General features: G+C 43.8%; 2 protein-coding genes across 5 annotated transcripts in view; both read right to left on the bottom strand.

The window, feature by feature from the left end:
- ADGRG7 (adhesion G protein-coupled receptor G7) overlaps positions 1–596 on the bottom strand; it is a 34,236-nt gene extending 33,640 nt beyond the window's left edge. The window contains 1 exon segment of the mRNA XM_038143321.1: positions 575–596. Coding sequence (XP_037999249.1) covers positions 575–596 — 22 coding nt within the window.
- On the bottom strand, positions 413–27,146 carry TMEM45A (transmembrane protein 45A). 4 transcript variants are annotated; one of them, XM_038153239.1, is made up of 8 exons: positions 22,280–22,584; positions 14,891–15,295; positions 13,808–13,919; positions 7,303–7,512; positions 5,156–5,368; positions 4,502–4,686; positions 2,212–2,357; positions 413–977 (listed from the first exon to the last, which is right to left on the bottom strand). In XM_038153239.1, the coding sequence occupies exons 4-8, from the start codon at positions 7,490–7,492 to the stop codon at positions 884–886; spliced, it is 828 nt and encodes a 275-aa protein (XP_038009167.1). In that variant the 5' UTR covers positions 7,493–7,512; positions 13,808–13,919; positions 14,891–15,295; positions 22,280–22,584; the 3' UTR covers positions 413–883. The 4 variants fall into 4 exon arrangements, with proteins under 4 accessions (XP_038009167.1, XP_038009177.1, XP_038009188.1 ...); XM_038153249.1 differs by lacking the exons at positions 13,808–13,919; positions 14,891–15,295; positions 22,280–22,584 and adding an exon at positions 27,051–27,146; XM_038153260.1 differs by lacking the exons at positions 13,808–13,919; positions 14,891–15,295; positions 22,280–22,584 and adding an exon at positions 22,710–22,730.

The raw sequence follows: 27,146 nt of genomic DNA, 5'->3' as shown, positions 1-27,146 counted from the left end.
TGAATCCTGCAAAAAAACCACCAAATTCCACCTAAGGAAAGGAAATAGCTTTGGGAAAGGAACTGGTTTTTCAGTTAGGTGCTGCCTGACTGGACACCCCTCAGCCTTTCTGGAAAAGAAATTGTTCCAGGCAATCGCTCCAGGGAAGGAACAAGTCCGCTGCCTTGAAAAGTCAAAGGATAGCAAAGAGACAGGACTGTCTCAGCACAAGCACAAACAACCACACTGGGTTTTGATCACCATACACATCTTTGGTCCTCCTGCCAGTTTTGGTGGTGTCTCTGGGGGGGAACACAATGCACACTCTTCAGTGAACCACTCAATGGGTTCACAGTGAGAAGTTCTTCCTGTTTAATATAAAGCCACAGGCAGAGACACAAAATTGTTACACAGAACAGCTGCAAGACTGTGGTTTCTTTATCTTGTTTTACTGTTATCCAGGTCTGCACAGTTATTCATCCACAGGTACTTGCAGGGCAACCAACACACATATTTAGACACCCTGATTATGGAAACTTCATGTCCAGCAGCGGCTGAAAAACATTTTGCTTAGCTTTTAATAAGGCAAACATACAGACTTCATTGTGCCACGTCATCCACGTCGAGTCTGTCTATTACAAGTCTGATTTTCTGTGAAGCATGTGATAAACAATGTACTAGTGCAACCACCATGAATCAATATCAAGCTTACCCTTCACAAAAAAAAAAACAAACCAAAAAAACCAAAAAACAAAAACAACTGTGTAGATGTAGACATCATAGGGGATTGATATTTGCAAAGCAGGTCATAGTAAAGAATGAATAAGATGGCAAAAAAATGTAGAAATGAGGTATCAATTAGCCTAATGGTTGGAGTGGGCAAACTGGTCAAGACGTACTCATGCTAAATTTCTTCTTCTGACTCGTGATCTCGTTCAGATGTTTTCAGTAAACCCATTTCCATGGACTGGGACTGCTTAACCTTTGAACGGACCGCCCTGGAAACAAAAGCAAAAAAGATGTCAATGGTAACTCAAAGGCTCATCTGAACATTTTTACAGGGTAAAATCCTGTTTAACTCTGATATCTCATCAGCGAGTTAGGATGGCTCATTCTGTGATTCTGTGGTTAGGAAGTGCTGCCTTTACTGACCTGTCCTGACTGTACAGCTTGCAAGCTCTTGTTCCTATGGACATATCCCAGAGCATTTCAAACAAACCTCAGTGAACCCTCCAGAAGGTTCAGTGTCGTGCAGGCACTGTGCACACTTGGGAAAGGACCATAAAGCTGTGAGAAAGAGTCTGGCCAAGCTACTCTCAGAGGGGAACTCTGCCAGAATGCCATGATCAGCCTTCTCTGAGGCCTCGTCTGATGCTGCAGCAGCCACTGGTCCCAGCATCAGAAGGGACATGAGATTGCTGCCACTTTCTCAAGAGCTGTCCCTCTTTATAGAGCAAGCCAGTTACCCAGCCTTGAGTGCTGGTGCCTTTCAGACTGAGACACAAAAAGAACTGGCACCTCATTGCAAATCAAGACTGGAAGAACTATGTATTTAACATGATTAAATAGGGCTATTAGGATGGTAGGGATAAAGCAAGGGGTGACAAGCATGTTTAGGACACTGCAGGAAAAGGCTTGGTAAGGTCCTGTGGACAGAAGGTGATCACATTCTGTGATCTGATGGCAGAGGTATTTTTACAGCCAAATTAACACTGCAGTTGGAATTCTGTCAGAATTAACACTGGTGAAGAAAAGGGCTAACTTTAGACATTAGGGAGTGAAAATGACTAGTGGAAAAGAATTCAGGTTTGATCACAGGAAATTTCTAGCAAGGAATTCTGTGTAATAATCTTCAGAGTAAAGTCATGAAGCCTGCTCTCTAAGCCACTTAAAATTAGCAGAGAAGAGCAGTTGGAGTCTGCAGGTAAAAAAATCTCCTACTTCTGACTTTATATGCACTTACAAATGTGGAAGCCTATTGGTGTTCATTTTATGTGAGAAGTATTATGCTATACTATCAGAGCTGTATTTATGGATGCATTTTTCTCCTTTTTACTGAAGCAATGTCATGTGCTTTTCATTGATTACTAATAACTATTTTTATTTTACCTTGCAAGACAATTACTTACTTAATAGAAACCTTTTCATTTGCCACTGAAACTTTTCTAAAATAAACCTTCTACTAGACTAAATAGACAAGTCACCAAAGTTTCAGTGTTTCAAGTAACTTACCAGCTGACAATTGTGTAATTCACTGCAAGTATAAGAAAAGCAAAAGCATAATGCCAGCAATAGCACATGGTCAGGAACATCATGTTAGTGTGATCTGTCTGATTCCACTCTGGGCTTCCATTTGGAGGATAAAGCACAAAGCCAATCTGTAATAAAATAAAAGAGATTTAGTACATGTCATTTGATGAGCATCCTGTGCCATATCATGTTTTATGCTACCCATCACAAGACAGACATTTAATTTTCTTATGGTGTTGATTATTTCTGTGTTTACTATTAAAAACAATTTTGTAGTCAATCTCAGGTGTGATGGAATGCTTTAAACATGTCTGTGCAGAAATGCCTTTGAAGATAAAATGACAGTCCCAGAGACCCACTGCTCTTGCCCAGAAAATTAAGGAGCCTGCCCAACATCCCAGCCCTGCAACAATCACAGTTGTGCACTCTAAGGAGAGGGGCTGTGCTCAGCCCTCTGTGCTCTCAACTGAAATCACCTCATGGATCAGAAAACCTGCCAGGCCATTTGCACTGCCTCTCTTCTTCCCAGCAGTGTCTGGGAATGCATTACATGTCTGGAAAGATGAATAATCAATGAAAAATAAAGAGGAGCCACAATTCTATTTCTTCGGGGCCATCCAAGGGAAAGGTCAGAAATGGCATAAAAATGGAGCTCCCTCATGCAAGACTGTAAGTTCATGTGAAATACATAGCTGATTTGTTTATTCAGAGCTGGGAAAGATCAAATTCATATTTGTGAATAAAATGGAAAAACGATTAATCCTGTGGCTATGCAGGGTTTGCACGACAAACACCAACCCTCTGTACTGCCTAATACTATGCAAAGTCCTCACTCAGCAGTTTAGCTGGGAATTTAGAAACTGGGAAGAGGAGAGGAAGGAGGGGAGTGAATTTTGCATTTCCATGCAGAGAATTCAATGAATGAGGGTGTTGATGATGCAGAAAGAAAGTCTCTTTACCTTTTACAAATTTCCTGTGCTGCTGCCAGTGTGTGGTTTTCAGTCACACAGATGGTTGAAGTCTGATGCGGGTGTGAAAAAAAACCACACTTAAATTTCTTCTATTTTTAGTACTTCAATTTTTACTTTGAAACAAATCCCACATTGTCTCTAGAGCTAAAGAAATAATCTGTTCTAAACTTAGACTAGGCAGAAAACAATGAAAAAATGGTTGCATCTACTCCTCCTATGTAAAGCTTCTTAAATCACCAGCTGGAAGTTTGCAAACAAGAAAATAAAACAGCAAGTGCTGCAGCATCACGTTCTTGAGTTCACTTATAGAAAAATACAGCCAGTTCTGAGGTCTGTCTTCATGCCAGAGAAAGCATTTAAATATTTGATTTGGTGCTGAGTGTCCAGTTCTCCTAAGAAACAGCAAACATTTTTATTCATCTTGTCTGGCCAGCATAGAAAAAAGGGAAGCCAGTCTAGACATGCCGGAAGGAAAAATCATTGCAGTGACCTCAATTCCCCACTATAAGATGAAACACACATCAGCACCAGTGCTCCTATTTCTGTTACAAACTCCTAGCAGCTCCTTAAATCTGTCTCTTGTTCTGACAGCAGAGAATGAGTCACTGTCAAATATCTGTTACTGGATAGACTCACAAGTAAGTGAGGGCATGGAAGCTACCTTTTGGAGAGTCCTTTCAGGAGCCACATCCCTGAAATATCAAAGTTTTGGCTGTTTTTTTTTTCTGCTCAGCTCCCAGAGCACTAGAAAAGCAGGAGGCTTTACACCACCCAGTCTCCTAATGAGAATCTGTAACTTAAGTACCTTTTGAACCTGGCAATGTCAAAGAGGCCTTTGCCTCACCTGTCCAGTACTACACTGGGTGTCTACTCACTGCTCCAGCAGCTGACAGTAGAGACTCTCTTTGTAAAGAACAACATATATTTCCATACTCTAAAATCACTACCACTTGGCTGGCAAATTTGGAACAGAATGGTACAGGGATCAGAGAGCTCTGTAATATGGAGAACTCAAGGAAAACACTTTAGCTTCTTTATTGATTCAAATAAAAGGCGCTTGAAGTAAAATGGCGGCTTCTTCTTCTTCTTCTTCTTCTTCTTCTTCTTCTTCTTCTTCTGTAAAATTGCTATGAGAAATACCTTAATCTCTTAAAAGGAATATTTTTTTTCTGTATCTCTTTAAAGGAACTTATTTTCTGTAAGTCTTTTGAGGTCTATGTTTAAAAGGCATATACATATGCAAAAGGTTAAATGGCTAATTTTGGTGAGGAAGAAATTTCTAAGGGAGAAAAGTGACCTACCTGCCAGAACCAGCTGCCTTGTAATATGCAGAGGCTTGTACGGAGCATCTCTAGCACAATACTGCCACGGAAAAAAACTTCCAAAAATATGCATGCAGCAGCTCCAAAGATAGCGAATAGCAGTAACTGATGAACATGAACATCCAGCATGGCTCTCCCATGAAGATGGTAGCAGAAGAGAAAACCTGGAATAAATTGTGATCAGTTTAAGATCGTTTCTTCCCTTGCGATTTCCCTGCATCTGCTTTTAGAAAACAGTGAAATGTTTCTGGCATTTCTCTTTATGCCAGTATCACCTTCACTCACGCTGGCTTTAGCTAACCAGTTGTGCACCATGTCAGTACCTACATCAAACATGCCTGAGCTACTGAGCACTTACCCAAAACAGGCTTTTGCTGCTATTTCCATAACATATCTGTTGTTGTCTAAGGAGCTAGGAAAGCTAAGATACTCCTATACAATGCAGGATCGTGACCTGGGCAGTGTAAGGAGGGCCAAGACTGATCTTTTTGTGATCTCTTTGAAGTGTTTCAGGGAGTGAAACAGGCAGCTCCCAGAGGGTCATTCTGCAAGGCTAATTTGAGATTCCCAGACCAATGATCAATACCCATCCACAGGATTCACGCACATCCCCGCAGGGAGAGGTAAACTGACCTTCAATGAAGACTGCTACGGAAAGCATCATCCTGTCCATGGCCGCTGGCAGCGCGTTGGTCCCGTGAGCCACGATGTCCACCAGCCCTGAAATGCCATAGAAGAGGTACATGGTGGCATGCTGCCAGTTCATCAAGTGATCCCAGTGCTTCTTCTCGTAGTTGTACAGCTTCAGATGAGGTCCATCAGGAACAAACTGCTCAGCCACCATCCCTGTGCATGAAACAAGAAGAAAAACTGTTTGTTCTGGTACTTAAGGTATAAACTGATGGCAAGTCTTTACACGAACAATAGAGGCAGCAATACATCCCCACTCAGCATAATGCCAGTAAGTTTGAGGTTTTAGCATCACATAATCTGGAGAGGGGAGAGCCTGGGGGAAGCAGGCTTCAGCTCCACTCCTGGTGGAACAATTTGTATCTTGCATTTTCTAGCAATGAAAATGAAACCAGCATATTCTTTGCTGCTTTTTCTTCTTTTAAACAATTGCTGTTGTAGTAGTCCTCTGACCAAATTTTTCAGCCACCTTTTCCAATGGTTCAAACATGAGCATAACACACACTAAAGTCTCCATAAGAAAGATTTACCATTACCAAAATTTACCATTTCAGTGCCCTGCCACATGCAGGATGACAGAGTTCAGACTCATAATTCAAAGGAGATTTTTCCTCTAAAGCCATAAAAGGAAACCCCTCCACCGTGCGGAGTTATTAAAAGTCCCATGGGAATGTACACAGCGTTAGTATTTGAATCACTGCTCCACTCTCTCCCTTACCTTGGCCCCTCAGTGTTTTGCTAACTAGCTGAGGTACTCCTGCAAGGGAAAACTGCTTTGAAATGCTTTATATGATCAATGAAGTTTGGGGAGGGTTTAAAACTTGTTCTGCTTTTAAAACGTAAACACTGATTACATTGTTACAAAGCATAGGCCAGCATCCTGCTGTAAAAGTAGATATGCTGTAGAGCAAATGCAGTGTTGTTCCACCTTTATTTCCAGTTTTTCTAACATGGAAACAGCAGGTTTTACTCCTGATGCCTTTACTGTCTGTCTTAGCCAAGAAGTTTTCCCATACTTTTGATTTGAATTGGAATTTCCATATGTTAAAATAAGAACTTATGGTTTCAAAGTGAAAATAAAAACAGTACATTAATGTTTTAGCTGCCAAATTACTTCTAGACACAGACTGGGAGATTTGTAGGAAATGTGTCCACAATCATGCCTCAAAATGAATGCTATTATTTAGATTTTTACCATTTTTAATGATAAAACTGTAGACACAACTTCCTTTTAGTGCTGATATATCTTAACAGAGAGGAAGGAAAAGGAAGAACAAGACTGTGTCACAGCCTGCACCTTGATTAGAAATGAGGCAATTCTGGGCATCTAAAGAAGAGTAGACAAATAGCATCTAGAAGTGCAAAAATGCTTAAAATTTAGCTATTTTTCAACTTGAGCCACAGGTGCTGAGCTCCTCAGATCCCCTGTTGTTTAGTTTACTTACCCTCTAAAGCCAAATCACTACCACACAGCCTGCCAGGATATAAACAAGAAGTAAACACTTTCAGCCAGTTACACAGCTCCCAAAGCCATCCCAGGCCTGGACAAAAAAGAAGGACAAACAGCTCCCCCACAGCCAATCACAACAGTCCTGCAGCAATAAGATCTGGAGTTCAGTCTTTTCGTGTAAATATTTTCACTTTTGACTGAGATTAATAAAAAATCATCTGCATTATTTACATATTTTATCAATAAATCAGTGGAGGCTTCCAACATCTGAGATGGTTGAATTCAAAACAGAAAAGCAACACCTTCACAGTCTGGTGCTCCCAGTGTGCACATGGGAGCCCCTTGCCTAAACATCTTGTGTCCCTCCCTGAACAGTGAACAGTACATGAACACTGGGATGTGGTCAGGAGTGGTCAAGTGGTCAAGAGTGGCCAGGAGACCTCACAGAAGCTCCAGAAGAGCACTATGGATGGAAACCATGTTATGGCCACAGCTGTGTAATTAACAGCAGTAGCCCCGCCACTTCTCAGTGGTTAAAGGACAAAAGAGCAGAAAAAAAGGAGATTCATTTTATCAGAGAACAAAATTTAAAGCAAAAAGTGTTAGAAGGTACAGCCTGCCCTTAGTCCACCTCACTTACCAATGAGGGCAAAGACAGCTTTGATGATGCCCTCAACAAACTCCAGGCGCTGGAATCCTGCCCTGGAGCCAAGGTAGCAAGCGTTCTTGTTTTTTCGACAGGCGTACTTCAGTGGATACTTCACTGACCACCACAAGCCAAAAAGAAGGAAAAAGCTTCCAGGGAGGGCATGCCCTTTGAAATTGCCCATGGTTTTCTGCTAGGCAATACCTGAGGGAGAAACAAACAGAGACCGATGATGGGAACAGTGGGAGAATTCTGTGGGTTATAATTCTAAAGTGTCTCCTTGCACAGATCAAACGGGTGTCACAGAATTGAGTACTCAAAATTAATTTTAAAATAATTTTGGGTACTTCTCTTCCCAGCCAGGCTCCCCAGTTTCACAGCTTTGCAGAAGCAGCAGAGCAGCTGACCTGAAATGCAGAGCTGGCAGTCAGCAGGGTAGGAGAAGGAAAAACTATGGCACACTATGTCTTGCTGTAGAAGTTGTGCTAGCAAAAGAGAGAACTTGAATACTCACTATTTGGTGCTTTCACCTTCAGAGAAAGTTTTATATTTTTTTCCTTCACAAAAGGAAACCAAGACAATACCTGACTGAAGGAAAAATAAATTGCATACCCATCAAATGGGTAAATATTCACTAGTAAATAGTATTTTTTTATTTCAATCCAGATGTCTTGTTATGATTTACAAACATGAAGTAATTCTCATTATTTTATGGGTGAATTATGCACCCACCACTAGATATATATTATCAAGTACACCAAGTGCACTGTGTGACAAGGTTATTACTTGGTCAGGATTATATAGTCATTTAAAAGCACTGCCATTCATATTCCTAGTAATTCAGGTCATCATTCCAAAATTTTGGGATAGTTGCTTTTGAGCCAGTGGCTTCTTCATTAAAGTTACAGTTCAAACATAAAATTGCAATTTTTCCTTAAGATATTGTAAATTGAGTTATTGTGCCTCATGCCCCAAAGGCATACTGAGTCTCTGCAGAGGCAGCAATCAAGAATAACCACCTTAGAAGGATTGGCAGGCTGTACTTTCTCTTATTATTGTTGCTGACTTAAAAGTTCAATTGCCACACTGCACTGGAGCTATCTGGCTATGAATGGAACATGGAAGCTCTAGTATATTTTTCTTTTTCATGAGTATTTCCTATGGTCAGCTTTGCATAAGAAGTTTTAAACTGTGGCTTTTGGGCCATGGAGCACTTGCAGAGTTCATGTAAGGCTGTCTAGTCACATAGTGTGAGACCTCTCCTATTTCTGGAGGCTAAACTCCCCTGAAAGCTTTACCTTTTTTTTTTTTTTTTTTTTTTTTTTTTTAAGAAGAGAAACTTATCCACATGCACAGGTCCTGGAGTTCTCCTAAGACTATCCCAACTGCATGAGGAGAAGTGGCCTCTATAACCACAAAGGAGAAGAAAAGAAAATATGACTGTTCATGCATAGCATGAGTCTGGCCTGATTTAAACAGGGTGCCTAAGAGGGTCCTGCAGCCCCTGCCTGTCCCCTCCTCTTCCTGAGCTGAACTCTCCCACTGTAAGGGCTGCTAAGTGGGAGAGGTGAGCTTTAAAAGCTTTCCCTGGATAATACCCTGTTTATCTAATTTCTAGGGAAGCACAAGAGCAGAGAAATGTGATGTTGGTTGCTCAAGCATTTCTGGGTGCGTCCCTGCAGGTGTTGCAGGGTCTGGTGTGCGCATGTGGAAGTTGGGAAGGAGAGCGTGTGGAGATGGGTGCATCGAGCTCAGGCCAGCAGCACGTGCCAGTCATGGGGCAGCCAAAGGGGGCACGAGGGACATATTTATGAACAAAACATAAAGGACTCCCACTTGCGGTTTCTGATGTGTGGAGAAGGCCTTCGGCAGCTGAGGGTCCAATAGCTGGGAGAGCCTTTCTCTGCCTTCTCTGCCTCCCCCATCACTCTTAAAGTTCTGGGTTGATGCCTGTGTGCTTTATTTGCAGGTGGGGAAAGCACTGCTCACTCCGCAGCAGCTCACATCACAGCGGGGCTCTCACTGGTGAGGTTTGGGGTGCTCAGCCCCATAGGTGGGACCCAGCCCTTGCTATCTCAGCCAAGAGGTTCCTTCTTCATTTTGGGACACCTTTAGTTCAAAGACTCTGACCTGCCTGCACATCCCTGCCAGTACTCACTGCACTACTGTTGCCTCAAAAAAGGCAGTACTAACAGCTTTAGACAGTCCTCTAAACTTTGCTTTAACCTTTAAAATACTTATTTTGCTTTTCAAAACTTAATTTCTGAGGTTTATTAAACATGCTGGTCTAGAAGGCGTTGCTGTCTTTTCAGCCACATTGGTCTTTTCCCTTCTTTGACTGAAAGGAAGAGGGGAGGAGAGAAGAGTGGCTTTTCCTCACTGCATGTTATCTCACTGAACACAGTTCATTGGAAAGACTTTATTCATTATCATTATTATTCACCACAGGTACAAAGCAGTTCAAAAGGACCAATTTACCCTGTACTGCTCATCAAAGCAAAACAACGGATTAGAAAGATAAATGAAACCTCTCAATAACCTTCCCTTAGGAGTACAGCTTCCCTTGTAGAGTACAGCTACAGTAGGAGAGAAATGAAGAATTGTGTTGACGTCATTTGTAGTAAAACTTCAAAAGTAATTCTTAATCTGTAAACCCAGATTCACACCTGGGTTACGTAGATTTTTAAACACTGGAGGATTTTTCTGCACTAAATCTGTGCAAACAATCAGGAAACTTTATTTTGAACTATTTTTTGCCTCTCAAAACAAGCAAAAAGAAGAAAAGACTGATACAGCAGCTGATGGTCTACATCCAATGTAAACAAAATGGAACCAGAAAAATTACTTTTTTGCTAAAAGAAGTACAATCACATATTATTAGCTTTAGAGAGCGTAAACTTCAGATTGAGTTCATCCAAAGGTGTTAGGGATTATTTGTAGGATTTCTCTAGAAAGACACACATCAGTTCTGCTGGCCAGCTGTTGTGGCAAACCTTTGGAATTCTGCATCTCAATACAGATGGTTTCAGAAAGGAGTTATACAACTTACCCTTTAAAGTTTTAGTGAACTTAAAAACATCATGACAGAGCTTGCCTTAAACTAATTAAACTTTCCAGATCGTGAGTTTTCTCTTTTCAGGCCTGAGAGTTTCTTTTGGTGAGTCTAGTTTTGATGTGACTGAAAAGTTTTTTTCTGCAAATAACTGGGGGATATTGCACAATTTAGGGGCTTAGTATGAAACTGAGGATATGGTGAGGCTAAGCACAGATTCCTCAGTAGGAAAGTCACTGTGGGGTCAGGAGATGAGATCTGGGAGGTGGAAGGCAGAGGTGTAATGGGAGGTGAAAGGAGAGGAGAACAGTATGTCAGGCTGCTGCCTTTCCATAACACACTTTGGCATTCCCCTGTGCAGCCTGGGACAAAACATCTGTCAGCTCTTCTGCACAGCTTGAGAGCCAGACAGTTTTGGTACAGCAGGTGCTATTTATTGGATAAAGATGGCATCAGCATGTTATGACAATACTTGATAAATTTGAGGGCTTATTTTTACAGAGCCTTACCAGTCTATATCTGCAATGTCAGACTGATGTTGCAGGATGTGCAAATCCAAGACCCTCTCTTTTACCCTCAGTGATTTCAGGGCCAAGGCTGTTGGCAGAACACAGCCATGTTCTCAGCAGCAAACATTCCTTGCTGCCCACAACCCTCCCTAGAGTTCATCGTCTTAGACTGGATATCAGGAGAAATTTCTTCACTGAAAGAACTGTCAAGCCACTGCCCACAGAAGTGGTGGGATCATCATTCCTGGAGGTATTTAAAAGGTAGGGAGATGTGGCTCCTGAGACGTTGTTTAGTGGATAACTTGGCACTGCTGTGTTAACGGTTGGACTCAATAATCTGAAAGGTCTTTTCCTACCTAAACAATTCTGTGATTCTATGGTCTGCCAGAGCTGTAAGCAGAGTTGACCCACAGATGGGAGCCACGAGGCCTGGCCCCAAAGCCACCTGGTCCCACCAGGTGCCACATACATTCCTTTAGCTGGTGACCTGCTTCACAACTTCAGCTCTGTCCAAATCCTTCTCCTAACCCTGCCAGGCAAAGGCAGTGGTTCTGATGCCTACAAAAGGCACACAGACATCAGAAGGCACACAGCTGGCATTACAGAATCACAATCACAGAATCACTAGGTTGGAAGAGACCTTCATGATCATCAAGTCCAACCCAGCCCTAACACCTTGACTAAACCATGGCATCGAGTGCCACATCTATCCTTTTTTTAAACACATCTAGGGATGGTGACTCCACCACCTCCCTGGGGAAGCCATTCCCCAGAACTTTATCACTCTTTCTGTAAAAAACTTTTTCCTAATATCCAGCCTATTATCCAACTCTTGGCACAGTTTAAGACTGTATCCTCTCATTCTGTCCACTGCTGCCTGGAGAGAGACCAACTACCACCTGACTTCAACATCTTTCAGAAAGTTGTAGAGAGTGATAAGGTCACCCCTGAGTCTCCTTTTCTCCAGGCTAAACAACCCCAGCTCCCTTAGTCGTTCCTCACAGGGCTTGTGTCCCAAGCCCCTCACCAGCCTTGTTGCCCTCCTCTGCACGCGCTCAAGGATGTGCTCTGGACGTCCTTCCCAAACTGAGGGGCCCAGAACTGGACACAGCACTCAAGGTGAGGTCTCACCAGTGCTGAGTACAGGGGAAGAATGACCTCCCTGCTCCTGCTGGCCACACTATCCCTGACACAGGCCAGGATGCCATTGGCCTTCTTGGCCACCAGGGCACATTGCTGGCTCATGTTCAGTCAGCTGTCAACCAGTGCCCCCAGGTCCCTTTCTGCCTGGGCACTGTCCAGCCACACCACTGTGTGTGGCTATACAGCCTATAACATTGCAGGGGGTTATTGTGACCAAAATGCAGGACTTGGCACTTGGATTTATTAAACTTCATCCTGTTGGACTCTGCCCATCCATCCAACCTATCCAGGTCCCTTGCAGAGCCCTCCTACCTTCCAGCAGATCGACAAACACTCCCAGCTTAGTGTCATCTGCAAATTTACTAATGAAAGGCTCAACACCCTCATCCATGACATCAATAAAGATATTGAACAGAACAGGCCCAGCACAGACCCCTGAGGGACACCACTGGTGACCAGCCCCCAGATGGATGCAGCACCGCTCACCACCACTCTCTGGGCCCGGCCATCCAGCCAGTTCCTAACCCAGCACAGAGTGCTCCTGTCCAACCTGTGGTCTGCCAGCTTTTCCAGGAGAGTGCTGTGGGATACGGTGTCAAAGGCCCTGCTGAAGTCCAAATAGATAACATCCACAGCCTTTCCTGCATCCACCAGACAGGTGACCAGGTCATAAAAGGAGATCAGGTTGGTCAAATACGACCTACCTCTCCAAAATCCATGCTGGCTGGGTCTGATACCCTGGCCATCCCGTAAGAGCTGCATGATGACACTCAGTACAAACTGTTCCATTACCTTACCAGGCACTGAGGTCAGGTTCACTGGCCTATAATTACCAGGATCCTCCTTCCCACCATTTTTGTGAATGGGTGTCACATTGGCCAGCTTTCTGTCATCTGGAACCTCACCAGTGAGCCAGGACTGTGGGTAAATGAGGGAGAGCAGTGATGGTTCACAAGCTCATCTGCCAGCTCCCTCATCACCCTGGGATGGATCCCATCTGGTCCCATGGATTTATGAACATCCAAGCGGCTCAGTTGTCTGACTGCCTCCTCCTGGATAACAGGGGGACCATTCTGCTCCCTGACACCATCAACCAACCCAGGAGGACAGTTGTCCTGAAGGCAAGTTGTCTTCTCACTAAAAACTAAGACAAAGAAGGCATTAAGCACCTCTGCCTTCTCCTCATCTGCAGTTATCCCTCCTGCAACCAGTAGAGAAGAGAGGTTGGTCTTCCTTTTGCCATTAATATATTTGTAGAAACATTTTTTATTATCCTTTACTAAAGTTGCCAAATTAAGTTCAAACTGAGCTTTGTCCTCTCTAATTTTTTTCCTACATGCCCTAGCAACCCCCTTAAATACTTCCTGAGAGACCTGACCCTCCTTCCAAAGATGATACATCCTCTTTTTGTTCCTAACTTCCTCCAAATCCTGCTTGCCCATCCAGGAGGGACATTTGCCTCATCGACTCGTCTTTCAGCACACAGGCACAGTCTGTTCCTGCGCCCTCAAGATCTCTGATTTGAAGCACATCCACCCTTTCTGAAATCCTTTGTTTTTAAAGACTGCTTCCCAAGGAATTCTCAAAATAAGTCTCCTAAGTAGGCCAAAGTCTGCCCTCTGGAAGTCCAATGTAAGAGTCTTATTGATGTTCCTCCTGATTTCACCAAATATTGAGAACTCTATAATTTCATGATCACTGTGCCCCAGAGGGTCTCCAACCACCACATCTCCCACCAGCCCATCCCTATTTGCAAACAGCAGATCCAACATAGTCCCTCCCCTGGCAGGCTCACCCAGCAGCTGTGACAAAAAGTTGTCCTCCACACACTCTAAGAACCTCCTGGACTGCATCTTCTCTGCCGTACTAGGGAAGTTCCCAGCAGATGTCTGGTAGGTTGAAGCCACCTACAAGAACAAGGACTGATCCTGAAACATTCTCCAGCTGCTTATAGAATGAGTTGTCCACCTCAAGGTGACAACCTCAAGTTGTCACCTTCCTGGTTGGGTGAATGATAGCAGACTCCCAGTAGGATACCAGCCTTGTTGGCCTTCCCCTAATTCTTACCCATAGGCATTCAACTTCATCATCTTTAGTTTCAATACCTATGGCATCCAAGGCCTCCCTAACATAAAGGGCCACCCCTATAACTCTTCTTTCTCTCCTGAAGAGCTTGTAGCCATCCAGTGCAGCACTCCAGCCATGTGAGTCATCCCGCCATGTTTCTGTGATGGTAACTACATCACAGCTCTGCTGCTGCACCATGGCCTCCAGCTCTTCTTGTTTGTTACCTAGGCTGTGTGCATTGGTATACATGCACCTCAGCTGGGCCACTGATTTCATCCCTGACTCAGGCTTACTACCCATGGGCCTGCTTCTAGACAGCCCAGCTGCATCCCCTCCCCCCTTCAAACCTACTTTAAAGCCCTCTCAACAAGTTCTGCTGGTTCACGAGCTAAAATCCCTGTGCCCTTAAGAGAGAGATGGAGCCCATCCAGTTCCAGCAGGCCAGGTGCCATAAAAGTTGCCCCATGATCAAAGAACCCAAAATTCTGCTGATGACACCAACCCTTGAGCCACTTGTTGATAATGTGGGCTCTCCTGTTCCTTTCATCATTTATCCCTGCCACCAAAGGGACTGAGCGGAACACTACCTGTGCTCCTGCCCTATCAACCACTTGACCCAGTGCCCTAAAGTCCCTTTTAATTGTCCTGACACTCCTCTTTCCAATCTCATCACTGCATGATTAGGGTTTTTCCAGTAATTAGAAAGCCTCATGGTATTGCAAAAGTGTTTTACATTCACACTTTGCCAAACCAGTATAGGCTGTTCACAGTTGCCAACAAATTCCCCATATAGCCATAAAGTTTTGTGTACCTGGGTTGTTCATTCCTCTGTTCAGGCTGCATCTTACTCCTTGGGGTCAGAAGATAACATGGGATTCCACTGAAAAAGGAGGCTTCCAAGTGAGCACCCAGGAAAAGGTGTGCGTTTTTGTGGCTATTAAGAGCTGCCTTTTTAACCTGAAAATTATCTTACACCATCAGAAGCATGAAAGGCAGGCAAGAAATAGACTCAGACGGTTGATTTAAATATCCTCCGATGGTTCGGGGAGAGATGTTTTGTAACATTTACCAGTTTGATTTCTGATCTCCACTTTTGTGGGGTCCAAGGCAAGACTTGCAAGTGCTGTGAAGAAATCCTACATGCCACCTGGATACTCAGAAGGCTTCTCAATTGCTTCTGGAAGAGCTAGGTTAGCTTCCCTTTTACCCCTTTTCCCTGTAAAGGACAGACAGCGGTTTAGACAGCACAGCCAACATGGGACAGGGACATGAGCAGTAGCTGAGCCAGACCCTGTCCTGCAGCAGGCAGCTTCCCTTCCCTGCACATTCTCCTGCCACAGTAGTATGCCCTGCAATTTCCTGTGTTTGTCAAGCCCTGGGGGATTCTACAGAGGACTGTCGACCAGAAATGTGGATTTCTTTTCCAGAAATGACACAAGTTATAAAACCACAAACTCACTGTCCTGCAATGCCTCCATTTCTGCTACACAACCATATGACAACAAAGATTAAGCTCAAAGATTAAACATCACCAATTTTTTCTTCCATATGCTAGATTAGAAATAGTGATGTGGAGCTTATAATATTTGATGGGAAATGTTTATTTATCCATAACAGCTGTGGGAATGGATTGTGATATTGGTGAGAATGATGTACCCAGATAAGAGGAGGAAATAACAATTGTAGACATTTTCTAATCAGTGCACAAGCTGTGATCATACAGCTTGTACAAAAAATGGAAACCAGCAAAGCTGAAATGCCTGTAAGATAAAGAAAATCACAGACAAGTTTAATTCAGTACCAAAGTTTCTGACTTGCAGCTAAAGATCTATTCACGAGGCAAGTGCCTTTTGTCCTGCAGCCATTATCGTGTAAACACCACAGACAGCCAGGCTGATTGATAAACTGCCTGCTCCAAGTACATTGTTCACTAAACATACTCCTGGTTTCGTGTCATGACTGAAAGCATTTCAGCGATTACAGCTCCATGTTTCCAGATGAGATCACTGCTCTGGTGCTAAGGAAATACTCAGCTGGCACCTATAGCTGCTTTAGAATTAGACTGGAACTAAGCACTGTGAGTATGAATGAAAGCAGGACAAAGACTATTTGAAATGCTGAAAAGTAACAGGACAGCCTAGGTAGTTTTGGCTTAGGGGTGTGGGAGATAAAGATTTTCAGGTAAAGAAAAAAAAAAATGTCATAAATGCACATCTCCAAAGTCTGTAGGAGAAGAATTCAAGCCTTGAGAGAATCTTCAAGCCTAGAAGACAGGGATGAGAAACAAAAATCCCAGAGGTAATGACCATAAATCTATCTGCTGGCCCTAGAAAGAAGGGACTCTGTGGGACACAGTCTCCCACAGTGATGAGTTTGACAACTTGACCCACAAGTTTGACAACTTGACTTGTTTGACAACAAGACCCACAACTTGTACCGCTCTATTCTTTTTCAGTGCCTTGCATCTGTCAGAGACTCTTCCTGCCCAGATATGTGACAGCCCTCTGAGTGCTCCTCACTGTGTTTGTTATCTCTCATAACCCTCCATTTTCTGGCTCTCTCTCCCTGTTCTCTGCACATCTGCTGACTGTTTCTGCTCCCACAGATGAGCAGGCTATCTCCAGGGGTTACCCGGGGACAACAAGTACTACATAACAATCTTACCATTGGCTCTTGATATCTGAGCAGCTGCTCGTCTGGGGATATGAAACTTTTGGTCTTCAGGACTGCCAAATTGGAGCCTTTCTCAGAGCACCACAAGTTCAAAAAACTTACACACACAAAAAGTAAACCTGGTAAGTGCATGGGACACATGAGAGTAATTTTTTCCTAGGAAAGATTCATAGTTCCTGTATTGGTCATAAACCCTGGTATTTCCTAGCACTGGCTGAAATTAAGGGTAAAATAGCATGGGTATGTCAGTAAATGGTTGCAGGTATAGCAGTGCTGCCTCCGGTGGGATCAGGTTTGGCTCCAGACATCACAGCCTCTTCCATGCCCACAGTGGGGTGTCTCCTGTGGGGTGACCCTCCGTCGGTCCCCCAGGCAGGGTAGCAGTTCCCTTCTCCACAGAGGGTCACAGCAGACTGCTGCCCTCCCGCTGAGGGGCTGCAGGGCTCCTCCCAGCCTGGCACTTTTTGACTGTGTGTGGCAGAGGCAGAGTGCTGCCAGAGAGAGGGCATAAGGAGGGGCATGCTGTGACATCCCACTGCTGTGCTGTGGGAGCTCTTAACTAACATCTGACACCATCTCCCCTGTCCAGTCCACCCAGAGCTGGGCTTAGCTGGAGCTCTTAGTGCTTCATCATTTTAACCCAAGTTGTGCTGGCTAGTGAAATTCCTATATGCAGTCACTCTCCTTTTGAAGTCAATTCGTTTTATCACAGAATCACAAAATCATGAAATTACAGAATGCTTACTGCTGAAAGGGACTTCTGCGGGTCATCTAGTCCAACCCCCCTGCTAAAGCAGGTTTATCTAGAGCAGGTTGCCCAGGATTGCATCCAGACAGCTCTTGAATCTCTCCAGAGAGGGAGAATCCACAACCTCTCTGGACAACCTGTTCCAGTGCTCGGCCACCTGCACAGGAAGGAAGTTTTTAATCATGTTCAGGTGGAACTTCCTGTGTTTCAGTTTGTGCCCATTGTCCCTTGTCCTGTCACCAGGCAACATTGACAAGATTCTGGCACCATCCTCTTGACTCCAGTCCTTAAGATACCTGTATGTGGTTCCCTCTCAGCCGTCTCTCCTTCAGGCTAAACAGGACCAGCTCCCTCAGCTGTTTCTCTGAAGAGAGATGCTCCAGTCTCCTAATCTTCCTTGCAGCCCTCTGCTGGACCCTCTTCAGTAATTCCTTGTCTTCCTTGAACTCAGGAGCCCAGAACTGGACTCAGCACCCTAGATGGGGCCTCACCAGGGCAGACTGGTGGGAGAGGATTATCTGTGTTTGAAACAGCCCAAGTCACTTCAATGAACAACCTGTGCAGGACTCTGGCTATTCCTGGAGTTCCATGGCCAGCAGAGGTTACACTGCCACTAGAAAGATTGCTCCATGGTTTTGCTACAAAAGCCAGTTCTGTAGGGTGTAATCTCTGACTCCTCTTTGTCTTTCCAGTTGTGTTCACTTACATGTTCTTTGTTTCCTAGGAGGGGAAAGGCTTCCTAAGCTAGGAAAATATCAAGAGAGCAAAAGTTTGATGTATCAACTGATGACTTAGAGATCAGAGCCCTGGTCTAGAGAGGAAATGAAATAAAATATGGATTGGTTTCTGTTGGCATCCTTTTTATAGACCTCCTACAGCATCTTGACAGTACAGTTGGGATTTTAGTGGAATGGTCTCGTAAAATAGCAAAGCTGACAGGACTACTAGACTATGGAAAATATTTGTAATAAATACTAATGACCACTTGGGCTGTGAAAGATCCTGCATTTTGCACTTACAAAGCTCTTTACAGACTCTTAGAAGTTATTGCAATTGTTAGTTATGTCTCCAAACACTTCTTGAAAACATGAAGACACAACCCAAAAAAAGGGGGGAGTCTACTGAGAAAACTTAATGTTTGAGGGGCCTTCAATGAATATTTTCCACCAGCAAAGAAGCCATATCTGAAAGAGAGCCCTGTGCTTAGAGGAGGAGAAGTCACAGAATCACAGAATCAATTAGCTTGGAAAACACCTCTCACATCATCAAGTCCATACCACAGGGCAGTGACAGGCACAGCCAGTCTGTCCTTCAACACCTCCAGGGACAGTGACTCCACCACCTCCCTGGGTGGTCCAATCCAATGTCTAATCACCCTTTCTGTGAAGAAATTTCTCCTAATGTCCAACTGAAACCTCTCCAGGCACAGCTTAAGACTATGCCCTTTCATCCTGTCCCTACTTGCTTGGGAGAAGAGGCAGACCCACACCTGGCTACAGCCTCCTTTCAGGTAGCTGTAGAGGAGGTGTGAAGGCATGAAGGTGTGAAGGACAGGGCTTGCTGACCTCAATGAGTTATAATTCTTTGGTTGCAAGGGTTTCTCCCTTACAAAAACTACCGGTGACTGTGCAGAAAAGGCGCTAGAATTTCTCTGCATTATGTACAACCAGATATTGGGGTGACTGAAGCCTTTGAATGAGAAATTGGATTACAAAGAAGACCCAGTTTTAGGAATCACCAAACACTAACAAAATATGGGAAGCGGAATTGTCATCTGTGCTGTGTGCATTAGTAAGCTTTCATCTTAAGGACAGTCTCAAGTTGACAAAAATGGGAAGGGAGCTCATATCAACAAATGTGAGGCCATTATTAAGTCCTTGATGTTTTTAATAGGAAGGACTTGGTTTTTTTCTTACTGAAAAACTACAAAGAGACTCAGCTTCCTGATGTAAACCTCGTAACAGCTCATACTTGGGCAACAAGCAGGTGACACTTGTAAGAGCTGAACTTCTCCTGTCCCCTGCAAGGGAGAAGGCTGGAAACATGGGACTACATGTCCAGAATATTGGCTTCTGCTGTGACACTGTGCTTCATTTTGCTGTCTCATCCCCTAGAGACCCAGCCACTTATTCATGAATCTCTGCTTTCTGAAGTTATTCCATTAAGTGTTCATAACCTCCTGATAGAGTTATAGAATAGTTTGACTCGGAAGGAACCTTTCCACCTGTCTGGGCAACCAGTGCCAGTGTCTCACCATCCTCCTCACAAAAAATTTCTTTTTTATACCTAATCCAAATAGACCCTCTTTTAGTTTAAAACCATTACCCCATCGCCCTATCAACAAGCCCTACTAAAAAGACTGTCTCCATCTTCAGCCACCTCACTTGTCTTTGCAGTACAGTTAGGTAGAGTGAGCCCTCATTGCAAACAAAGTGATTAAAAATAAATGTTTAAATCTGATGGGATTGAAGATTGTAACCAATTCTATGGGGCTTACAGCATTCTGCTGTGATAAGAAAAAAATATATAAAAATTTTCTTATCAGTAATTTCCACAAAGCTGTGCAACAAGAGCAGGTGTGGTTTGCACCTAAAGCTTTGCCTTGACTAACCTGCCTTTGTACCTTGAAGTTTCCTCTGCAGTCTTGTCTGTCTGTCTTAGGCTACCTGATAATACCACTTCTCCAAGAGGAGCCAAATGCACTGCCTGTACCAACCATAGCCTGGGGGGAGCACACTGTCAACAGCAGAAAGCTGTGTGGATCAAAACCAAAAAGAGAAACACTAATGAATAAATGGGAGTGTTGGCAAGGCAGTCTGTAACATTGATGCTAGCTGGGAGAAATGGCTGGCTGGCTTTGCCCAGCTAGAAGAGACAAAATGCTTGAGAGGCGTAGTTCCATTTTACAGGACCATCTCATACTCATTACATTGGAATCAGTTTGTGCTAATACAACATTAGCAGAAACTGAAGAGTCCTCCATGATACAGCAGCAGCAGCTTCAGTTCCTGCAACCCCTCCAACAACACAATTAACGGAGGCAGCAGACCCAGCAAGATCCTCTTCCAAAACCACTGCCATTACAGACACTACACAACTTGTCTTAGAAATGTCTCAAGTGCAAGGTGATTTAGAGCAAGAGTTTTAGGAGTGTTGCTCAGATAGCATTAAAGTGTTGTATCAGGCCCTAATTTAGGCATAAATTGATAAAAGGGATTTAAGTCTCCTTTTTACCTTCTGGAGCCAAAAGCAGCACCAGGACGCAAGGTCTGCCTCATGCTGCATGACAGGATAGAACTGCCCCTGCAGAGAGTCACTCTACAGAAAACAAAGGTATTTCAAAACCAATGTCAAATTATTTGTAATTCCTGGGTTTAGGAGCTTGTCTTGCATGTAGCTTGGAAGAGACGCCAAAATTCCTATTCCTGCCAACTGCAAGTGAGCATGAGTATGTTTGGTCACATGTAAGAAAAAGGAGCCAGTTGACAAAAGTTTCAACACTGAGAAGTCTTGGTTCATGTACCTCTTCGGACTGGAAACAAGGAGCCCATTTTTGCACTGCTGCACTGGCCATCTGCAGTACTGACTCAAATGATCTTTACAGGCAGATTTGTGTGCAAGAAGAGAGTAAACAGCAGTTTGCCTAAACACAGGCATAATTATTCCAGCCACTCCTCAAGGTTCTTTTGAGTTTTCTTCTCCAGCAGTTATTTCTACCCACAGTCTCCACAACTGAGAGAAATCTGTTTGGTTTGCCCAGCTTCATTTGTAAAGAGAAAAATACAGAAAAAGCCACACAAGCAACCCTGAAAAGCAGCAAAAGACATCTGAGCAAATTCTGAAAGGTAACTCCGGAGTCAATGATGAATTTGCATCTAAAATGGGCATTGGAAACATTCCTTTTACAAAGTACTTGCAGTGACTTGGAGTACAGCTTGTGCCAAAATTTAAAGAGTTCCACAGAAACAGCAATATAAGGTGATGCAAACAAAGTTATATATAGTGGAGAAATCACAAGTCCTAAGTATGCAAATGCATGGTAATAATCAAACACTTGGTTTAAAAAGTAAAAAGCAGAAATACTTTGGTCTTAAGTACTTCAGTTCCCAAACTCTTCAGAAAGCCCTTTATCAAAAAGATAATATTTTTTATACCATGTCAAGTATTAAGTGTTATTAGAGTAAAATGTGATTTATTGATGGAAAAGTTGAAACAAAATGGAACATATCCAGGGATGGAAAGTGTTTTTCTGAGGGTTATTCCGTTTTGAAATAAAATAAAGAGGCGAAGATAATTTTAGGGTTTCTGTCATAGAGTAGGAAGCCATGAAGTACATTTAAATTCTTTTAATTTTGCCTGGAAATTCAATTTTGGATGTACAACTCCACTTGACACATCCAAGAGGGAGGGAGAGGAAAAAAAAATCACGTAGTAAACTTAGAACTAAGCCGAACACTTGATCTGCCCTTTGTTTAACGATCCAGAACCTCGGCTGCAAGCCCCCTTGCACATGGGGCAGAACGCTGCGGCTGCCTGCAAGGGCCACGCTCGCATTTCAACACCAGCAACCTTCGCCAAAGCGATTGCTGATTTAAACGTCCCGTCCGCGCTTTTCACCTCAGAAGTGCCCCCCGTGGAGCGAGTCGAGGCAAACATGGAGCAGCCGTCCTTTCACCCGGCAATATCCACATCCCCCCGCCCTGCCCCGCCGCCGCCCGTCTTGCCTTCAACCCCGGCCCTCGCCTCAGCCGCGGATCGGGGGCGCCGGGCTGCCCTTACCTGTGCCGCGCCCTCCCTCGCAGCCCCTTCTCCGCCTTCCTTCCCCTTCCTCCGGGGGTCTCGCTGCCGGCCCGGGCAGCGCCGGGGGCAGGACCCTCCAGCTGCGGCCCCCGGGGATGCGCCGCGGCCGCTCCAGATGTTTGCGCCGCGGCCGCCCAGATGTTCCCCTGGCGGCCCCGCGGGGGGCGGGCGTTCTCCTCTCCGCCTGGCCGGGAAGGACCCAGAGCAGAAGCAAAGGAAAGGGGCTCGGGGAAAGCGAGGCTTCCGCGGGATCCGACGCTGCCCGCCCCTTCTCCTGCCCCGCTTTCCAGGAAAAGCGGCCGGGAGCGGGCAGGGCTGGCGCGGGGCTGGCGGCCGGGGACAGCGGCTCCCAGTAGCCCGGCAGGCGAGGAAAAATAGAAAAAGTAGAGGGTCTTTCAGACATACAAACCTTCCTTTGATCGCTGCATATAACAGAGGCCTTTTTTTATTTACACACACACCGACAGCCGTGGCTTTCTCCACGAAAATGAGCAGCCGTGGCTGTAATTCCTGTAATTTAGCAGGAATTTATGGTTACAGCCCTGAATCCAAAAGAAGAATGTCTAAAAATAAAATTTAAAGAACGAAACCACGGCTTTATTTACAGATGTCATCCTGAAGAAAGCCGCGTAAATGACATTACGGAATCATTCACAGCGGAACGAAGGGCATCTCACACTGCACCACCTCTCTTACAACCACCAGCAGAGAACACCAATGAAAGCCTCAAATCTTTCATTGTGGAAAAATCCTCCTTTGAGGTATTTGCCAGGAAGTTGTGATAATCGGGTTTTGAAGCTCTGTTTAAGCTACACCAGAAGACTCCCCTGGCCCTTTTCCACTCCTGTCAGCATCAAGATCTTGTGTCACCAGATTCCCCTGTGGCTGTAGGAATAACCAAGCAGAGGTGCTACTCTCCCTACCAATAAGTCACAACTTGGACTGAATTCTGAGACACTCCTCTCAAGTCCCCTAATTTAGGGTTTCTACTTTCATAATCCAGAAGCTTTTTTTGGTGGAAATTTGTGGGGGACATCAACTCCATATAAAGAGTAAAACTTTTTCACACTCACTTATCTTCTCAGGCAGCTGCTTCCATGCCTGCTCTTTAACACAAAGTGACACTTTCACTCTTAGATAAATAGTACTGCAGCAAATACCCCTCAGCATCTGGCAAGCAGATGCCTTTGCAGGTTGGATGATGTAATGAGTACAGAGAAAAGGGCAATAATATTTCCCAGAAGGACCACCTCTCTGTAAACAGTGCTTCAGAAAACAGCCTCTGTGAAAGCTGCTTCCTGGTCTGAGGGACTTTTTCTGCATTTTTTCTTCAGACAGCAGAATGCATTTTACATCACAACATTAATCCCTACCTAATGGATATCCTTCTCTTGCAGCAGAGTTTTCAGTTAGACTGAGCTTAATCAGTCAATAATAGTGATAATTGTAATAACCTCCTCTATTTACCACTGGTTTGATGCTTGTCTTGGCAGTGGAGCAACAATCGCTTCCTGGGATTCCTCATTTCCATCCACACTTAAAATGACTTAAAAGTCATTCTAAGTGACAACCAATGTTGCCAATGTAAAAAATGCCAACTAGCATCCCCGGGGCCCTGCAGGGATCCTGCACTTCTGTGAGCCAGTGTGCATCCAAGTAACCACAGAGAAGTGCATGCACAAAATACTCTACAAAACTGTTGGAGACTATGGAAGTAACACATCTTTTGCTATTTTTTTACCTAAGGTCAGCAAAAGGCCAACAGTTTTGCCACATTCAGTCAAGTTCAGACCTTCCTTTATTTTGACCTTACTCTGTTTGCCTTATTCCAAAGTTAGTTAGTAAATTATTTCAACACTCCTCTTGCAAACTTAGGATCCATGCCTGACACAGAGGCAGGCAATTGAGCTCTTCTCTTGCTGGAGGAATAGAGTATCCGAACAGAGCATTTGTTTGGTTGTTCCCAGCTGATATTGAGCATTGCATCTGAAGCAAGGAGCTAAAATGTTATTTCATAGCAAAGCCTAAATGATGATGAATTTGCAAGTAGTGCTTGATCCACTTTCTACAGGGGTTAGCTTAATGAAACATCACATGGTCAAATGCCTGTGGCTCCAAGACCCACAGGTCTATTACATTGCATTTAGTGCAGTGGTGCCCAGTGCTTTTACTTCATCAGAATTATCGCAAATACCAGGCACTAACATCAACCATGAAGTCACATATCTATGCCTTGATCCAAATAATTCATGAGCACATTACAGACAAATTAGAACTCTAGATGTTTTATGATTATTGTAACATCTGCATTTTGACCCAGAAGGCAAGACAGAACCTGGGGGCAGGCGAGCTAGTTTCAGCCTGGGCACTTGAGGGAACACTACTCTACAAATCCAGACTTGTTTCTGGGTGAAAACTGAAGTGAAATGTTGATGTGCTCCCCTGAACACTTGGAATTCAAGGATTGTGTTGGCTGTTTGTAGGTATCTTTGTAGCACCACACCTAATTTATAGCTGAGGGAGTGAAGGTCCTCCCACCATGTAAGCTAAAAGCAGGTTCAGGACCATCCGATGAAGGTGAATAGCCATGAATGTCTGGGACCTGGTGAGATGCATCCCAGGATCCTGAGGGGACTGGCTGATGTTGTTGCCAAGCCACTTTCCTTCATATTTGAAAAGTCACAGTGGTCCAGCAAAGTCCCCAGTGACGGGAAAAAAAAAGGAAACATTGCTCCCATTTTCTAAAAGGGGAGAAAGGAAGATATGAGGAATTCTTTACTCATCATTCTTTACTGTGAGGGTGCTGAGGTACTGGCACAGGTTGCCCAGAGAAGCTGTGGATGCCCCATCCCTGGTAGTGTTCAAAGCCAGGCTGGATGGGGCCCTAAGCAGCCTGGTCTAGCGGAAGGTGTCTGCCCATGGCAGGGGGGTAGAACTTGATGGTTTGTAAGGTTCCTTCCAACCCAAACCCTTCTATGATTTTATGAAATGTACCATTGAACTGTGGCTGATAAAATTATAGATCTATGGATAGAGTGCCCAGAAAGCTAAACAAATAATTCTGGCCTTACAAAGTTCATGCAACAATTGAATAAATACATGCACTTGCTATGACTTCAGCAAAAAACACAAACATTGACATTCTGGTTTTAATACAACTTGTAACACCAAAATAAGTAAAAAGTGAATTGGAATACAAAGACCCATATTACAAAAGTCCATTCTTTGGAGTGCTGTTAGGGATATTTGCTCTTGCATGGATTTTGAAGGTACAAGTTTAAATCTGTAAAGTCTAAAAATGCTTCCAGGCTCAATCATATAATCTTGGGGAAGGGGCGGGGCGGGGGGGGGGGGGGGGGGGGGAATAAAAGTAGTTCCATCATACATTAAATTTTTAAGGTTTTTTATGTTAATAGTTATTAGCTGTGTTTATGTGGTCTGCATTTTGGTTTTTTATGAGTAGCCTATAAGAACTTGGTAAGAAACTTTCAAAAGGAATACTTTTCCCAAGTTTATATCCTGTCCATGCAATGTCTCAAGCTGATTTCTAGCATATAAAAATGTACCCCCCCCTTATGAAAGGCTTTCATCTAGAACAGCATGCAAAAACAATCATGGTGATAAAAAAAGTCAGCAGACTTCAGCTTAACACTATCTGCATGAACAGAGGAACTTCAGGAGAACTTCCTGAAACAATCTGTAATTCACAGGTAATTGGCTATGGTTCAAGTTGATCAGAGTCCTTTGAACTAATCTAGCAATTTGGCACAGAGAAACTAGAGTAAAAAAGCCAGAAATGCCAGGAGTAGTAACAGTAAAAACTTTCTCCCCAGACATTCCTATCCCTTTATTATGATGATGAAGAACGGCGAAGTCTGGGAAAAGCAGAAAGTAGTTTGCAGGTTCCAAAAGTTTTTCTTCTCAGAGCTTCAGTTCTTGAAGCAAATATGTCTCAACCCTGAGAGCTGTGCAGGTGAGCTTTTCTGCAGTACTGTGCTGCTTTTGTGTACATGTTAAACCATGACACAAATGCATAAAAAAAATTGAGCCCTGTCCCCACAGTGCTGAGCAAGAATCTTTACTTTTCCTTGTCTCATCAGGTATCACCTAAATGAGAGAAAACATGATTTTAAAGCTGCAAATATCAAAACAGAGCTCTGAGAATGTGGAATGGAATTTCTTTTTACTATGCTTCAGCTCATGATGCAAGTTTCGTGTTAGAAAATGAGAGACTATTCAAGATGATGAAAATGACCTGGCATTTTTTGATGAAGGACAGTCAGCAACAGAATAGTCAAACAAGTTTACAAGATGTAACTTCTAAATAGCATCAGGCACTGGAGCGCTCATCTGGTGCGCTCACTCAGGGTCAAATATCAAGCCGAGTCCTAGCTTATCTGGGACATGGAAACCTAAGGCAGAGGGCTGTGGGAAAATGGAATATTCTACTAGCAGAGGAAAGAAATGGCAGCTGAAAGAACTAGAAGCTCTCCCTGCTTCTATCAAGTTCCTTGGTCACATCTAGGTGAGATATCTACATGTCCAGCTTATGGTTTCTTGTTTTTAGACACCTGGCAGGAGACATTTAGGTTATAGATTTATAGAAGCACCCAGCACTCAGAACAGCAAATGAAGTCTGCTACCTCAGTTAGTTAAATCATAAAGTATTCCGAACAAATGGAGTATTCAAAGAAACTTCATCAAATTGTAATAAAAATTTCCCAGTTCCCTGGAAATAGTAGCTTCTCACCTTTAGGCATACTGTGGTGACAAACAGTCAGAGGCTGCAGGGAAGCCACCCTCAGAAAACCTCATGAAGAAGCTGTAAGCTCTGAATTCAGCACAG

Source organism: Motacilla alba, chromosome 1 (genome assembly GCF_015832195.1).
Source record: "Motacilla alba alba isolate MOTALB_02 chromosome 1, Motacilla_alba_V1.0_pri, whole genome shotgun sequence".
Taxonomy (NCBI): domain Eukaryota; kingdom Metazoa; phylum Chordata; class Aves; order Passeriformes; family Motacillidae; genus Motacilla; species Motacilla alba.
Note: the sequence above shows the minus strand (reverse complement) of the source record. Positions and strands in the feature narration are given on the sequence as shown.